Source organism: Polypterus senegalus, chromosome 5 (genome assembly GCF_016835505.1).
Source record: "Polypterus senegalus isolate Bchr_013 chromosome 5, ASM1683550v1, whole genome shotgun sequence".
Lineage (NCBI taxonomy): Eukaryota > Metazoa > Chordata > Cladistia > Polypteriformes > Polypteridae > Polypterus > Polypterus senegalus.
Window position 1 is genome coordinate 52,481,022 of NC_053158.1, and position 18,134 is coordinate 52,499,155.

An 18,134-nucleotide genomic window follows, 5' to 3' on the forward strand; every position below is an offset into this window, starting at 1 on the left:
TTAAGAAAACACATGTTGCTATGCACTTTTTAGCCGATGGAAATTTAACGCATATTCGTGTACTACAATTAGTAGTAGGAGAGTATTGTACAAGGGATAACATATCATTTAAATTAAATTTTGTCTACAAGCTCTAAGTTGATAACATTAAAATCCATAGCCCCAATAACATGTATTTTTCCCAACTCAAGGTTTCATCAGCAATTTAAAGTAAAGGAAAAAAAAAGGTACAAGGTGGATGTCAATTGCTTAGCATTGTTCAAAACTCATCTAAGGCTTGACAACTGGGGAAAAAAGGTAGTGTTTTAGAAGATGTAGCATGTTGAAAGATCTAATAATATGAATCAGCAGGGACAGCTATTAATAATGTGTAGTAAAAATGGGCAGCAAATGAAAAAAGCCAGAAAATAGAAACCATTTGCAAACACAAATGATATCACTAAGTTACTTCTTTAAGTTCCCAGGAAGATATGCAGGATAGATTCTGATGGTTTATTATAGAGAGAGAGCTGTTAGGATAATTTGTTTTCAGTTCCTTCATCTTAGGCCCAACTGCCAAGTGAAATGGATGAAAACCGGCCAAGTCCGAAATAATAAAAATAATAGAAAACCTGAAGTTAAAACACTGTAATTTTGAAGTATGAATCATCTCACCAACAGCCCTGGAAAATGTATGATGAAAAAGTCAACCTTACTGCCGTGTTCCTTAGATGAAAGAATAGCAGTGGCTTCATGTGGTGGACCATGGTCATCCCCTCTTCCTCCTTGGAAAATGCATGACCTTAGCTTATAATGCACACTACCCAGAACTAAACAGAAAATCCCACCACTTAAAGGGTCAAATGCTCTGCAGTGCTTGGCAACATCCTTCCAAAGCTGTGAGGAAACTCTTTAGGCAAATTAACGCTGGAATTCCTGAAACTTATGAAAAAACTCATAATCCCGGTCCATTTTAAATTCCTTCACACCTCTACCACCACCGTCTTTTGTTTTGTAAGTGTGTCGATCAGCACAAGCAGCATGTTGTCCCATCCCACGCTTCGATAGAGCTCAGCTTGCGGGCAAAAAAATTATTCTTGAATAAAAGTGCACGTGTTTATCTGATATTTGGACTAAAGTCTTACACATTATATACAGTTCTCGTCATTATTAGTATAACATGGAAAACGTTTCTGCTTTAGGTATGTGTTCAGCATTTCTTGCATTTCTCACATCCTACACTTACCCAGATCTTTGTAGAAACATGTATTCAAAATAAAAGTCTTGATGCATGCTCAATAATCCAGGTAAGGAATTCCTAGAAAGTTGATTCTGTTCATCTGGACAAGTGACTTCCTCAGTCTCAGATAGTCAATGGTGCTAGTTCGGTCATTAGGCCAAGATACTGTTTATAAGGTTGGAGAAACCTGCAGTCAACTGAGACTGAGGAAGTCACTTGGATGAGTGATGACACGTATCAGAATAAAAAAAACTATGTCCAGATGAACAGAATCAACTTTCTAGGAATTCAAAATAAAGACAGAACATATCATTTACCCTATACAACTCCAAGCATCCCACACACAGATAAGAAGTGTTAGCTTGAGCTGGCAGACCTTTTTGCCCACGAGCTCATCTCCATCAAGGCAGGGGATGGAACAGCAGGCTGCTTGTGCTGATTGACAAAACAAAAGACACTGATGGTAGAGGTGTGAAGGGATTTAAGGTGGGCTTGGAATTACACGTTTTTTCATAGGCTTCAGGACTTCTAGTGTTAAACACAATCAACATTTTATATAGACCCACCACAGTGTAATCATATGAATATACTAGGATTGCAAAGCTGCCCTCAGAGATCATGGACTGTCATGGGCCCATTAAGAAAATTCATTTTAGACATTCCCACAATTTACCAGATGAATAATGTGGCTCATCCTGTGATTGAACAATAACATATAGGCACAACATCAAATTGACCAGAAAAATGAAGAAAGATCTTAAGTACTTAATGCTGTCTTTGAAATAAGATCATTGGGTAATTCCACGTCAAATCATCACATGCGCAGGTGTCACTAATGACATTAATGAAGCTTCCATTCAATTTCAGTGTAGCATAATGTGAGCCTTAATGTTATTATTTACACCTGTGCTTGCTATGCTACTTCATGTCAATATGGTTGCTATGCAAAAGGCACATTAATAATATGAAACCATGTGATGCCACCTACAAGTAATGACATCTCAACGACTCAAAAACCAGACCAATTTTCTGAAGATGTTCATGACATTATAAACTAGCTTTAGTAAAACAAAAAAAATTTACCAATTTAAATACAAGTTTCCTTGCAATTCAATTTTTATTATTATAATCACCCATAACATGGTAATTTTTCATTTTGGGAATAGCATAGTACTGTATGTATGCAAAATATACAGCTGGAAAACAGCTTTAAAACAATACAAAAAACATTTTTGTTCAATTTATATTTAGGAGGATATAGCCAATCAAAGTCATAATCCACCCCAATCCCCAGTAAATTCAAACTTGTGTTATCTTAAAACTCCTTTAATATTGATCTATAACAAGTGCAATTTCAGTTCCATGGGTTATTCATATCACCACATCAGCATGCCAAGTTTCATCAAAATCTCTGACAACGACATCCAAAAGTGTGATGATTTGACTTGGATATACCCATTCATTCTGGGTACAGGGTATGAAGATCCTATGCTGCTTTTCACGGACTTAAAATAAATAAATAAATAATGCCATTGTACAAAACACTGGGACAGTCTCTGGCTATTTGCGATTGTGTATGCTAAAACTATAACAACAACAACATTTATTTATATAGCACATTTTCATACAAACAGTAGCTCAAAGTGCTTTACATATTAAAAACTATACTGACTAGTGCTTGACAGATAATGATATCAATAAGTGGATTAAAAGATTAATGACTACCGATGTTGTTGGTGTGTTTAAGTGTTAGATTATCCTAAAAAAATCTAAAAGAAAATTTGTATGATGTATATTAAACGGGTTAAATAAGAATATATTTTTTTTGTTAACTTAAACCACAGAGTTATATTTGTCATTCTCTCCCAGGAATGCACTGAAAGTGGTGTAAGCACAAGTGCCTACTTGTTAAATACTTACAAAGATAATATAGCCCCTTTTGAATCAAAGGTAAAGAATAATTAAAATATGAGCTCTCATATGGCAATTACATAATGTAAGAATTAGTATACATCTTAAAGAGATGTGTGCATTAATAAAAAACAAACTGAAATATATTTATCTGTATATAATTCACAGTTTCACTTGTTTCACAGTTTTCATTAAATACTGAGAGTTGAGTTTAAAAACCAAATGCTTTATCCTGCTTTATTTATTAGCCATGCTACCCGGCTTTGCCAAAGGCAAAGGACCTCAGTTATAATGCTGTTGGATAACTGGATGCATCAGAAGTGCTATGTGACTAAGTATTGTTCTGTATATTGATTATACAGGTGCCGGTCATAAAATTAGAATATCATGACAAAGTTGATTTATTTCAGTAATTCCATTCAAAAAGTGAAACTTGTATATTAGATTCATTCATTACACACAGACTGATGTATTTCAAATGTTTATTTCTTTTAATTTTGATGATTATAACTGACAACTAATGAAAGTCACAAATTCAGTATCTCGGAAAATTAGAATATTGTGAAAAGGTTCAATATAAAGTATCTATCTATCTATTGAAGACACCTGGTGCCACACTCTAATCAGCTAATTAACTCAAAACAGCTGCAAAAGCCTTTAAATGGTCTCTCAGTCTAGTTCTGTAGGCTACACAATCATGGGGAAGAATGCTGACTTGACAGTTGTCCAAAAGACGACCATTGACACCTTGCACAAGGAGGGCAAGACACAAAAGGTCATTTCTAAAGAGGCTGGCTGTTCACAGAGCTCTGTGTCCAAGCACATTAATAGAGAGGCAAAGGGAAGGACAAGATGTGGTAGAAAAAAGTGTACAAGCAATAGGGATAACCGCACCCTGGAGAGGATTGTGAAACAAAACCCATTCAAAACTGTGGGGGAGATTCACAAAGAGTGGACTGCAGCTGGAGTCAGTGCTTCAAGAACCACCACGCACAGACATATGCAAGACATGGGTTTCAGCTGTCGCATTCCTTGTGTCAAGCCACTCTTGAACAAGAGACAGCATCAGAAGCGTCTTGCCTGGGCTAAAGACAAAACTGCTGCTGAGTGGTCCAAAGTTATGTTCTCAGATTAAAATGTAAATTTTGCATTTCCTTTGGAAATCAAGGTCCCAGAGTCTAGAGGAAGAGAGGAGAGGCACAGAATCCACATTGCTTGAGGTCCAGGGTAAAGTTTCCACAGTCAGTGAATGTTTGGGATGCCATGTCAACTGCTGGTGTTGGTTCATTGTGTTTTCTGAGGTCCAAGGTCAACGCAGCCGTCTACCAGGAAGTTTTAGAGCACTTCATGCTTCCTGCTGCTGACGAACTTTATGGAGATGCAGATTTCATTTTCCAACAGGACCTGGCACCTGCACAAAGTGCCAAAAACTACCAGTACTTGGTTTAAGGACCATGGTATCCCTGTTCTTGATTGGCCAGCAAACTCGCCTGACGTTAACCCCATAGAAAATCTATGGGGTATTGTGAAGAGGAAGATGCAATACGCCAGACCCAACAATTCAGAACAGATGAAGGCCACTATCAGAGCAACATGGGCTCTCATAACACCTGAGCAGTGCGCCACAGACTGATCGACTCCATGCCACGCCACACTGCTGCAGTAATCCAGGCCAAAGGAGCCCCAACTAAATATTGAGTGCTGTACATGCTTATACTTTTCATGTTCAGCTGGCCAATGTTTCTAAAAATCCTTTTTTTTGCATTGGTCTTAATTTATATTCTAATTTTCCGAGATATTGAATTTGGGACTTTCATTAGTTGCCAGTTATAATCATAAAAATTAAAAGAAATTAACATTTTAAATACATCAGTGTGTGTGCAATGAATGAATCTAATATACAAGTTTCACTTTTTGAATGGAATTACTGAAATAAATCAACTTTGTCATGATATTCTAATTTTATGACCGGCACCTGCATATACCTTTTTTAACCAGCTCCTTATACTTGAACATACTATATACAATTGCCAATGAGTAAAACATTCCTAACATATTGTAGTTGAATTCTTGCTTTTCCTAATGTTTACAATTCTTTGAAATTTGTAATTTTAAGATGGCTTTACTCCCTAAGTAAGTCACAATGCTAATGTTCAAAGACACAGCAGCCTACAAGTGGACTGGAGCTTTACAGCGTGCTTGTTAAACTTACTTCAGCTTTTCTAACCTGCTCACTCTCTGAGCCACAAATCAAGTTGTGTCTTTTTCCTTGTTTGTCCACCCTACTAATTAGCATCACTCTTCACGTGACCCTCCTATCCCTTCTTTTAGCAGTCTTCCATAAACAGGAAGGCCTCAAACAGCCAATTTGTACTGTGTCTGTGCTGGCTTTATCTCAGCGCCAAAAAAAATTACACATCGCGTTAGTATAGCCTACTTGGTACAGCACTATTATCAACAAAAAAATCAGCAAAAAAACACTGATTTTACCTGTTTCTGTAACATTACCATATTTGAATCAAATCAGTCAAATCATTTTTTTGATTTTGGGATATTTAGTTTTTCTATTGCAGGGGTCAAAATAAATAAGAATAAATAAAACCAAAATATTACCACTTTTTTGCTATTTCTTCCCCATGAAAGACTAAGAGTCATCCATAAGCAATTTTTGTTAACTCAAAAAGGTATAGTTACTGTTAATCAGGACAGTAAATAAAACAAAAATTCTTGGATGGAGGAGAATGTAGCTAAGCTGCCACTTTGCACACATTTTAACATATGTTTGGGATGAAATAGTATAGACACTCAAGCACATATGAAAAACGAAATCCACTATGCATTGGCAACACAGACTTCTGAGATTTTACTCTCATTCCTTACTACTCCATAAACCAGTTACTCGGCAACTGGACCAAAGAAAACTTACCTTTCTATGAATAGTTATGACCACAAAATTATAAGAACCAAGTAGCACATCTTTCATTGACATAATTTACTAAAACTAAGAAACAAATACTGTACAACTAAGGAAAAATCAGTTAAGCTGAATGGTGATATTCCTAACCTGACGACTAGTTCCCACAAGTAGCGATAATAGGTAAACTAAAAAAACAAAAAACCTGGTGGGCAAGGGTTTTAAGAAGGTTGGTCAATTCCATGTAAGAAACAAAAGGGTTTAAAAAATATATATGTATTTTATTTATATGTGCATATATAAATGTGTATGTATATATAGATAGAGAGATCTATATCTTTATATAGGAATATGACAAAAGAAATTCTTACCTGCTCTGACTGATCATAGCCAGGATCTGGCTTCTCCAGTTTTATATTTCCAATCTTGGTGCTGTTACAGGGCTCCATTTTATTTTCCACTTGGTCTAATTTGACTTTGTCCTGTATACCAGTGTCATCTTTATCTAACAAATAACGGAGAAGTGCATTCTCTTTCTTCTTTGGGCTAACTGGCTCCTGCTTAATCATTATATCTGATCCAGCATTTGAGCTGTTCTCCTGATTTAGCTCTTTGCCTGTGGCTTCAGCTGTAAGTTTGGCCAAGTCTACAGGAGAACTACTGTTCTGCAGTAGTCTGTGCAAAATTTTATGCTTTTCCTTTAAAGAATTCCCATGTCCAATAGCTCCTCCTGAAGGCTGACTGCCTCCTATTGTATTTGTACCAACAGAGTCCTTGTTGGATTCTCCACTAGAGTTTGTGATGGGTGAAGTTGGATCCATTTGCTCAGACTTGGTTGTGAGTAATTGCAGAAGTTTGGTGTGTCCCTTGCCATCGTGTAGTCGATTTTGTGCCTCTGTCCTGTCACCACTGCTGAACTGATTTAAGGTGTTCTCTACTGAGTCTTTGACATCGACAGAATGGCAGTTCCCATCTTGGTGACTTGCTTCAGAAGTGTTCTCACTAAACAACCCAAAGGAATCTTTAAAGTCTGAGGTGCCAATTTTTGTGAGAGAATGAGGGTTCAAATTTCCAGGTGAGCTCTGCGCATTTCCCATTTTTCTGTCAGGTGAACCTAAAGACTGACCTAGAGTGACCCCTTGGCCTTCACTAAGAGCCTGAAGCGCATTAAGGGAACTGCTGGTGTAGCTATGGCTATTTCCTGTGCTGCTGCACACTGCCGCTGGTGAGTGCAAGCTTGGAGGAGAAAACTGAGTGGCAGGTATCCGAGGACTTCCAGCCATCCCTGGACTAACACGATGTCGTGGAGACAACATTGAGTTTTGCTGTGCTGGGGTCATGACAGGACTGCTTTGAGACGGGCTATTTGTTTTGAGTGCATAGTTACTACCCTGAGGAGTTGCCTGCATGCCTGGGGTATGATTCATTACCCCTGGGCACCCAAACCTGTTGCCCGACATCTGTCCTATACCAGTCTGATCCTTTGGACCACTCATAGCACTGAAGTTTGTATTGCTACTAATTGTCATGTCCTGGCCAGGCATTCCTGTTGACATGCTGTTCTGGGCCACTGTCAGCGACATGGCGGTGTTCAATTGCTTTCCCATGGTGTGCCCTGGCGCATCCTGATTTATCCCACAAACATTTGGTTCCCTGTGAGAAAAGAAAAACATGTAAAAAGTTATTTTTGTCTGTGTCATGCGTAAGAGTGATTAACTAAACAACAGTTAAAATGACATACTTCTTATACTGTAAAATTCAAAATGCTGGTATTTCCATTGAAAACATTACCAAAGTACTTTATTTACTTTTGAATCCACCTTTTGGATGTGCAGTGTTCCACACAACCAGAGTTTAGTCTGGTGAAAAGGAGCACATAAGTGACGTGTATCATACAATATGAGGCTATTACTATAGGGACCATTATCAATAATTCAATATTATTCTGAGCAGCACTGCATTTGTTTTAATGCTGTGGAAAAGAAATGCTATTTCCAGCCACAAGACAAAGTGAATGGCTATTCTCTGACTGTGGTTTCCTCAAAAAATGTAAACAAAGGCAATAAACATGAACTTTTACAAAATGCAGTTTCTAAAACTTTTGCTTTCCCTGTTACTATGATTGGAAGTGGGTATATTAAGAATAAAAGCCTGAAAAAACACAAGTGTGGAGAAATGCAAGAAAATCTTTAGATACCGCATAGGCCTTATTAGGGAGATTATACTGGGGGCAACAATTCACCAAGATGATTTTTATATTAAAAAGTATACTAAAATCTATCCCTCAGTGTTCCTCACCAAACACCAAAATTTTGCCTTATACAAAATAATAATCCTTTACATTTATATACTGCTTTTCTCACATCTCAAAGCACTTGGACTGGGGACCAATGCGGTGCATTAAATTGCCATATGAATATGACAGGACAGCAGAAAAAGGAACTTATGTTCAGATATAAAGAAAAACGAGCAAGAAGAAGCAAATACATAACATTTAATTTGACACAATTATAGGCTTTATGATAACCATCTATAAAACTGTACTATTATTTATTAACAAAGTTATCACCACAAATATTCTAGACTGCCAGTCAAGAATGCAAACCCAAAAGATAAAACTTTCATTTTAAAAGCATTCCAGCTGGTCTTCACTAAACACCCTAAAGTCCATTTTCAAGTTTAAAAGAGTGCTGCACTAATTTTACTTTAAAATAAAGTGAACATCAAAAAAAGTTTTCAATATAAGCCAACTATTTGAACATTCAACCTTTCTACATATTTTACTTAATAAAACTGGATATGCCCAATGGACTTGCATGTTTGCAACATGATAGAGCATCTACAGTTACACAGGCAACCAAAAAAAAAAAAGAAATGTAGTATCTAAACTGGAGCACATTTATGACTGAACCTGAAAAAGAATACTAAATGGAGAACTTTACGTTAAGATCCTATATTATACCATATTCAACGATTAACATTTGTCATAATTCTGAAATTAACAAAGCTTGACAAAAATGGCATTAATCCAACATTATATACAAAAGAAAAAACTTGAATTCTGAGCTCAAATGGCAATGAACATTTGTAAATTGATGGTTTGAAGTCCATCATCATCATTGAGCTCCAGGTGTATGCAAACTGTAAAATGACTGGTTTTACATAATCAACATGTTTAATTTATCATGTAGAGAGTATGACCCTTTTCTTACCTAGCTTGAAGCAGTGCTATTTGTCAGAAGTGGACAATCTATACAATCACTTTATAGTTAGAATGATCATGTGGTTTGCATAGAAATTACCAATTAAACAATTTGAAGTCATACTTCTGATAATAAAATATTGTTCTTTTATTTTTGTATTTTCATATACAGTAATGAAACCAAATCCACTGGAAAATAATCCTTAAGTTGCTGCACTACCCTGATTTGAAGTAAAGCTGTAGCAAAGACGACCTACTTAAGACTTACAGTTGGGTATGAAAGGGATTGTAGGGGTGTCAGAGCACTTTTAAGCCCCTGTGTAATGATTGTGTCCACTACACTTCACTAAGTTTACAATAAAAATTATACTGATGACTGCAGGTCAACCTCAAACTGCCTTCAGCCCCTTCCCACAGAGCAGAAAGATGATTTATAATAATAAAAGCAATATTTACACAACCACACTGAGAAAAGATGCAATTAAAAATAAAAAAGTGTAATTACAGTAATACATTTTCTACAATCCACCAAAACTCACCCTCTTCCAATATATACAATAAACAAAAGTAATAAAATGATATATCCCAGAATATTCCCCGCCGTCCATTCGATTTAGTCTAACTTTTTTATTCAATTCTCCTGTTTCCCAATAGTTCAATTTCTTAGACATGCCAACCCCAGAATAAAAGATTTCGGCTCACACTGCTTCCAATCCCTTTCGCGATAAAGTTCACTTCCCTCAGCGTCTCCGGAATCTTCGAGGTGGCCACCCCAGACTGTGTTGAACTTGTAGTGCTCCCGAAAACAATCTTTCTCCTGGCTTCAGATGGGTCATGTCTTTTTTTTCTCCACCATAAAAACTCAGGCTGTCTTTTCTTTCTTCACTTCCTGCCTTTTCGCGCCCCTATTTAAATAGTGTGTCCATTTCCATGCCACTTCCAGAAATCGCAATGACAGCCCTGTACCTCCCAACAGGTCTTCTCTATTCAACCCTCCCAATCTTATGCTACTGTACTGCAACGGGATCGTTACATAGAGAGAAAAAAAAACAAACTATATGCAGATTTATGTGGCAATGCTACCTGTTCTTTAGCTGGTGCAAAAGTCTAACACATAAAATGTCTTCCTCACTTAGTGACACCCGAGTGTAGTTGTTACAAAAAGCAGAATCTCTTATTTCCATCTTTTGTACAAGTACATGCCACATCTCATTTGTCAACTAATAACGATGCCTAGAAGAGCATCAGTGTATATTGCTAATACCACCAGCTCAACCACCATTAAACATGCACATTTCAGCAGCTCACAAGCATAAAGCACTGTCAGGTAATTTATGACGCACATGCACTAGTTTAAACTGCTGAAACAAAAAGCAATCAGTGGTCTGGAGGTTTTGAACCCTAGTTTATTAAGCTTCTATTATTTTTCTTGATTTTGAGGGCTCTGTTTTCAGTTTAAACTTTGTGTGTGTCCAAGCCTGTCTATAAGTGTAGTACAGTACTTGCGGTTCCTGTTTTTGCATGTTCCTTTTATATATATTACATATTATAAAGAAACACAGAAGCACAACAATTATTTAGATCAGTTAATCATGTATTAGAGTGACTCTATTATGGATTTGCACACATTTCACGGCTGGCTACTGTTGTGCACAAAATTCTGCTACAATAGCCTATGGTCCTCTCTATAACTTTGAACTGACTAAGTGGGTTCAATAATGGATTTGTGAATGTATAGGAAGTCTAAATTATAAAAATAAAATAAATAAAGATTATAGGTGTTTTAGCTACAAATATAGAATCCATCCACTCATTAACTTTCTTAAACTGGTTATTCAATTCAGGTTTTGGCTTCCTTGAATTCTATCAAAGAATTAACAGTTGCAAATACAAAAAAAAAAAAAAGGTATATTTGTCTGTCATCCTAAAAAATCATGAAAGCAATTTCTCTAGATGCCAATCAAGAAATAAGTCAAAAAGGGCACTGTAAGAACAACTTATGAGGCAAACAATTCTTTCATTGCTTCCTTTACAGCCTTTTTCCTCTCCTTCATATAAATAAAGATTACAGAGGACCAGTATCTAAAAGAGGTGTCACAAGAACTGTTATTTCTGTAATATTTTGGTACTAAAGTTCCAAAAACATAACTATCATCTTTTACTATAAGTGGACAAGTTATCTCCAGAAGGCATGGTACTTCATAATCAAAACTGAGTAAAATTATGTAAAAAGATGGCTCACAGTATTGGTGACTCAGGACCGTATCAACCTGCGTCAAAAAGAAAAACGGCAGAGGTCATGTCTGGAAAGGCTTTTGTGTTCACACAAGAAATTGTAGCACATTAGTGCAGGAATTGTACTTGTTATTTGTATATAAAAGGGAAAAAGACACTTTTATCCCATTACAGAATTCATTTAGAAACAAAATGTGTGCATGCTTTCGAGAGCAAAATAACTTTATCAATCAAATGAGGGGTGTAATCGTTTAACTTGTACTCACATATATGTAACAGGAGATGAAAAGATAACAAGATTTGTGTCCTATACAGCCCTGATATATGAATGGAGTCTTTAAAGTCATTCTCCAATTGTAATGAACACTTCTACAGATGGCCAACAGTCTGTCCAATTTTGTAAGTGGTGTATACAGTTCAGAGTCACAATGAGGAGTGACTCACACAAATCCACATTTATGCATATAGGACTACAGGATGTAGGACGACTGCTGGCACAAAAAGCTGGTGTAGCAAGTAAATATCAACACAAGACTTGTCAAACAAAGTGGCTATTTGGCTTGTCTACACCATAGATGGTGAGTTGTTCATTTGTTAATATTAAAATAACATTTATTTTGTATTTTAATGGTTCAAAGGATAAGACACTTCTCCCTATGAATGTGTACTGTGTTAACAGAGACATGTAATCGCCAAAACAACATGTGGCTAAGTAGGACAATGAAAACATTGTACTTCATCACTAAATAAAAATCTGAAAATACTGATTATGTGTCATCTGTTTTGCTTTTGAAGGCAAACTACCATTCATTACTATAACATCATCAGTAACCTATCAGTGACAGCACACATCATATACTTGAATGGTAAACTGAAGAATGTAATGTTAACAATGATAACAGTAGTCAAAAATTCTGAATTTGTAAAAATTTGAAATAATTTCACTAATCCATTAAATATTACTCTTCAGCAAATACTACAGACATAACCGACTGGTTCACAAACAAACCAGACTTTAAAAGCATGTTGTTACAAAAACAGCTTTAAAGAGATAGTTTTATTGAAAAATATCTGGAATTATCTTGAAATTCAATAATTCAACAGTACATACATAATGTTTGAATTTATATATTTGGTGTAGATTTTAATCAGTAATATTCAGTTACTGAACAGATAATGGCACAATAAATTTAGAATATGCACATGCCAAGCTAAATCAGGTAGTTCATGATAGGCCATTCTTTATACTGAAATCCCAATTTGTTGTTACACTGTGGGGATACTTGTCTCTGCCACACATTAAAGTTCAAGTTTTGCATAGTATTTCGACACTTATGAATGACAATACTAATTTACTTAAATAATAGTTGGGTAACTTATAGATGGATATACCAGTATTTTAAAACTGCTGTTAAAGTTAATATTTATACAGAAAATGTTAAACAGTATAACAGAGAAAAGGCACACTATTGCTCACTTCAATAAATGGAGGTACTTTAATAAAATGCCCCTGAATATTATTTCTGTTTTTGCTGTGGTATCGAGTAAGGTATCTAAAACAAACAATTCTGGTGTTGTGACATCCCTAGTATCTAAAATTCATCTTTAGACAAAGTACTTTCAAAGTTTCAAAACCTCAATTCTATTACCATTATTGTGTTATTCATATCAATCTCAATGTAATAACTCCATGCAAAATATGGTAAAATCCATATTAATACCCTTGCTATTGGAATGAAGATATCCAGCAAGCTTATACAGGTGTGAAGATCATATGCCCACAGACTTTTGACCATATAGCGTATTTTGTAATATTTACTCTAAGTGTATCCAATCCAGTTTATCCAGTAAGGAGTTCAGAAAACTAAACAGAAATAAAAACACCCAACAAAGTACATTAATAGTCAGGAAAACAGAAATACACTTCCTGTGCACAAATAAGATGAACATATTTTTGCTCAATTTCAGGAAATAAGGCATAATTTAAAAGGTCTCTAATATCTATAGTTATACCAGGTATGAAAGAGTAAAATGGAGTAGGAATGGTCACTCGATAATTGTTACAGTTTAATTAGAAATTCTGCTGAATATATTAGGTTGACATTTAAACTATACCAGATGAACAACATTCACCTGTTTTTCTGCAATCATCATCTCGATTTATGCCCCAAAGTACACAACCTAAAACTGCCGATGGCTAAATATGTTTGTCAGTAGCATCCCACCCAAAGAACTTACAAGGAAAACTGATTTTCATTATGCTTGAAGATTTCACCAATGCTTTTGTATTTTAATTCATGATAAAACCATAAATAATAAGATTATCAATAAAGTTAAATCTATTTAGCAAAACAAGCTTGTCTCAGAAAAGCATACACCCTAAAGAACCGTAAATAAAACGCTTAAATTTCCTTTTTTTTGGTACAGCAAATGCCCAGGTTTATACTGTTGACCTTCTTGCAGATGTTGATTGAAGAGATATATGCAACTATACATTTTTAATAGGTCTGAAATGGAGGTAAGAAGTAAGCTGCTAAAATAGGTTGGGGAGCATTAAATGAGTAAACTGAAAAATGTAATCACAATCAAACATACTAGTGGATGTCATACCACGATTTGTCCATTTAATAGTTTTTTTAGTGAAAAATATTGTATTGCATATCACTTTAAAATACAAAATGAATTAGAAAAACAAAAGACACTGTTAGAAAAGGGCATTATAACAACCTTTAAAATCAAATGGTTAAATTAAACATCTACATTCTGAATAAGCTTCCAGCTACTGCAAAATAATATTCACTGGGTAAAATGCTTTTTTGATATGAATAAGGAAACTGTAACATTGCCTGGTTGTAGTTAATGAGCGACTGCAGATTCAAAACTTCACCAGGTGTGTCAATCATGTCTTTGACAAACTGGTAAAAATGAGTGCAGAATAAACCTAGGAAAATGACTAACATAACTCAAAATTCATCAATAGTCTAAAGAAGAATTAAAATACGGAATAGGAATCAAGCTGTATAAAAAAATTACCACTTTACATATAACATTATAAACCTCCGCTTAGGCCTTCCCCTCTTCCTCTTACCTGGCAAATTTATACCTTAACATCCTACTCCAAATATACTCAGCATCACTCCTCTGCATATGTCCAAAACAATGCAATCTCACCTCTCTGACTTGTCTACCAACTGTCCAACCTCTTATGTACTCATTTCTTTCTAATGCTGTCCATCCTTGTCACTCCCAATGCAAATCGTAGCATCTTTTACTCTGCCACCTCCAGCTCTGTCTCCTGTTTTTCGGTCAATGCCACCATCTCTGACCCTATAACATAACTGATCTCACTACTGTCTTGTAGATCTTCCCTTTCAATAATGTGCCAAAATTTGTGTGTAACACAGTACCTTGCTGTTACCTGTCTGTCACAAATCATGGTGTTTTTCACATAATTTCCTGAAATATATTTGTTAACATATTTTCTTAAGAGTAAGAATAATGAGATTTCTGTTAGCAGCACTGAACTTCAGTAAACCCATATATCACAACCTCTTTGACAACACTGCCTTTCTCCATATAGATTTTAATTTAAGAAATTTTGATGACTATACGTTCTTAAGAAACAGTATGAACCACTGCACAATGCTATACTCACATGTAGTAACTGCTTCAGCACTAACTACATACATGCAATTAGGGCTGTTCGATATAACGATATATATCGGATGACAATATGAAAACGTCTATCGCTGCACATTACGCTATCGTTTGTTTCGTGGTGTCGCAAAATAAACTGTTTGCGGCAATATTTTTTTCATTGTTTTGATGGCCTGCGTGGATGCAGACACACTAGCATGGCTGATGAAGACGAGGCAACACCAGGTAGCTCCACACAGAAGGACCTTGTTCCTAAACGAGGGGCTCTCTCTGGAGTTTGGAGATGGTTTGGATTTGAAGAGTCTGACACGGACCAGAAAACGGTACTGTGCAAATTATGCTGCAAACCGATCGCTACCACAGACTCCAACACGACAAACCTCTTCTACCACCTCCGCAAAAAGCACGTGAGCGAGCATGCAGAGAGTTTACAATTGAGAGGCAGGCCACGTAGGATATTACAGTTGTAAAGGTACTATTTAAACGAGCATGTTAAAAGCTTGGAAGATTAATTGCTACCAAAACAATTTGCTTAAGGCATAATTTTCCCTGCAGCGTTTGCTGTCAGCGTTAATCTTGTTAAAAAAAACGTTTACGTCACAACTGCATTAACACGGCAAATCTCCGTTAACGAGTTACCGCGGATCGCCCCGTGCTTGGGGCTGGACGGCATCAACACGTTAAGCGCCGTCCAGTCCCACGCACGGGCGATCAGCTGTAACTCATTAACGGAGATTTGCCACACTACGATGTGCAAATTAACATTTTACTAGAATGTAGCCTAAAAAATATTATATATTTAATATATTTTTGTCGTAAGCCTTATTGCTGCTACAGTTTGAAGTACAATGTTTACATTTGGTTTTGACAGTTAATGTTAGACTTGTATTTATTTTGTTTAAAGGGTTTATTGGCCCATTTATAGTTTAGTTGTTAGTGCTTTGATCCTTTTATATTTAATATATGTTGTGAGAGTTATTGCTGCTACAGTTCACATTTTGTTTATGTCAGGCATTTTATATAGCAGTATTTTATATTGGGCCTTTAGTAATTTGTTTTTGAAAAGTATTTTATATTTGATACATTAACATTTTATGTTTACATTCTAAGTCAAACATTTGCTCAAATGTTCTAAATAAAAGAACAAATAATTACAAGTTGAGTACTTCTCATTTTTGATTTTTTTAATTTAAATAGAAAAAAAAGGAGTGGTGATTATAAATTCACTGAATACAAAGAAAATGTACTATATCGTGATATCGGGATATGAAATGAAATATCGGGATATAAGATTTTGGTCATATCGCACAGCCCTACATGCAATACTGTTCAACAGACTTGGGCCACCCAAAAAAATTAATATTTTTTTGCCAACTCTAGCCTTATTTATACCAAAATACAGTTAAATCTGGCAAAGTGTGTTATCTTAGCCAAATCCAAAATTACCTTCGATATACCCCACTATTTATGCTTACCATCAAATTTACTTATTTATTTGCTACACTGCATCTTCAGCACAGCTGGCTCAGCTAATCATTGCCTTATTAATCAGAATTAAGTGGGTAGGTGGTTGAACTTGTGAACACATAAATTTAATGGATGGGATACCTCCCGTGGGGGGGTCTGTCAAACAAACTTGTATTCTTCTAGCCAACATACAACACAGATTGTTGACCACCTCAACAAATTCTTGTTCTCACCAATATTTATTTGTATTAATCATGTCAATGCACAAGTGGGTCACAGACACATGTACATATAAAATGTATATAAAACTATAAAACACTAGCTGTAAAATATTCAATGAATAATTAAAGTGCAGACAGTTGTAACTATGGTATGAACTAGAAATACTGTACTTGCTTAACTAAGGCCACATAAGTTAAGAAAGGTAAGAAGGCACATAGCTTTTTAGAATGGAAAGCTTACCTCTGCAGGACATGCAAGGACATATAAAGCTGGGGCTCATTTGTTGCTGGAGATCGCACAAGTTTGCTTTTTGTATAAGCAGAGACAATTGTGCCATCAGAAAGGGAAAAGCGGTATGCAGGACTTGAAGCTTGACCTTGCCTGAGAACTGTTGACCAGTATAAGAATAAATGAAAAAATATGAAGAAAAATGAATCAACTAAAAAAACAGCACCCAAATTACACTACTAAAGCAGTAAACTACAGACAAAGAAAATAACATATTTTATTTTATTTATATATATATATATATATATATATATATATATATATATATATATATATATATACACACATACACACACAAACACACAAAGTATAGAATATATAACAAAAAATATCATGAACAAATTTTTACAAACCAGCAACTAAACACACTCTCTTAACATTTGAATATAGTCTAAAAACCACCCAACGTTTAAAATTACACAAGTATTTTGAACATCATGTTAAATATGATTTCAAACAAAAACCTCATCATCATGAGGATTTCTTGACAAATTGTAATTGCAAACATAGCTCAATTTTTTTAGCATGCATTACTCAAGAAGCTTTAACATATAACCTACAAAGAAAAGACAATACATAAAGTACACACTACTGTTTATTGCCTTTTCAAGATTTGAATTATTTTTGAGAAAGCAAACATCATTCATCTTAATCTGGAATGATAGCTTGCATGAAAATGGGACAATAATTTTCCTCAAAAAAAGAGCATGCGCTGATAGCGTGTTGCCACACCCACCACACAACGAACTACCTGAATTGGGACCCAAGTGCAGCAGGTGACATCTCAGGCTATTTTTATGGTGGCTGGAGTGCCAATCCTGCTAACCACCCCCAAGTTGTCCCTGTAAATTGGAAGACCTGCTTGCAGGGCTGAATACAGATTAACGTCAAACCCAGGATTTGAACTGGCAACATTATGATTGCTGGCGTCAGAGCCACCACTCCACCCATAATAATTTTTAAGATAGAAATAAAAACCTTAAGCTGTAAAATTTGTTAAAATATGAGGGAAATTTCCT

At 35.6% G+C, this 18,134-nt stretch overlaps 1 protein-coding gene across 11 annotated transcripts in view; it reads right to left on the bottom strand.

Annotated features, from left to right (window-relative positions):
* The window catches only part of ncoa2 (nuclear receptor coactivator 2), a 297,572-nt gene that overhangs the window by 67,407 nt on the left and 212,031 nt on the right, over window positions 1-18,134 (bottom strand). For all 11 annotated transcript variants that reach the window (XM_039754630.1, XM_039754627.1, XM_039754625.1 and 8 more), the window contains 2 exons: window positions 17,068-17,215; window positions 6,416-7,697 (listed from right to left, as the gene is read on the bottom strand). In XM_039754630.1, coding sequence (XP_039610564.1) covers window positions 6,416-7,697; window positions 17,068-17,215 — 1,430 coding nt within the window. The remainder of the gene's footprint in view (window positions 1-6,415; window positions 7,698-17,067; window positions 17,216-18,134) is intronic.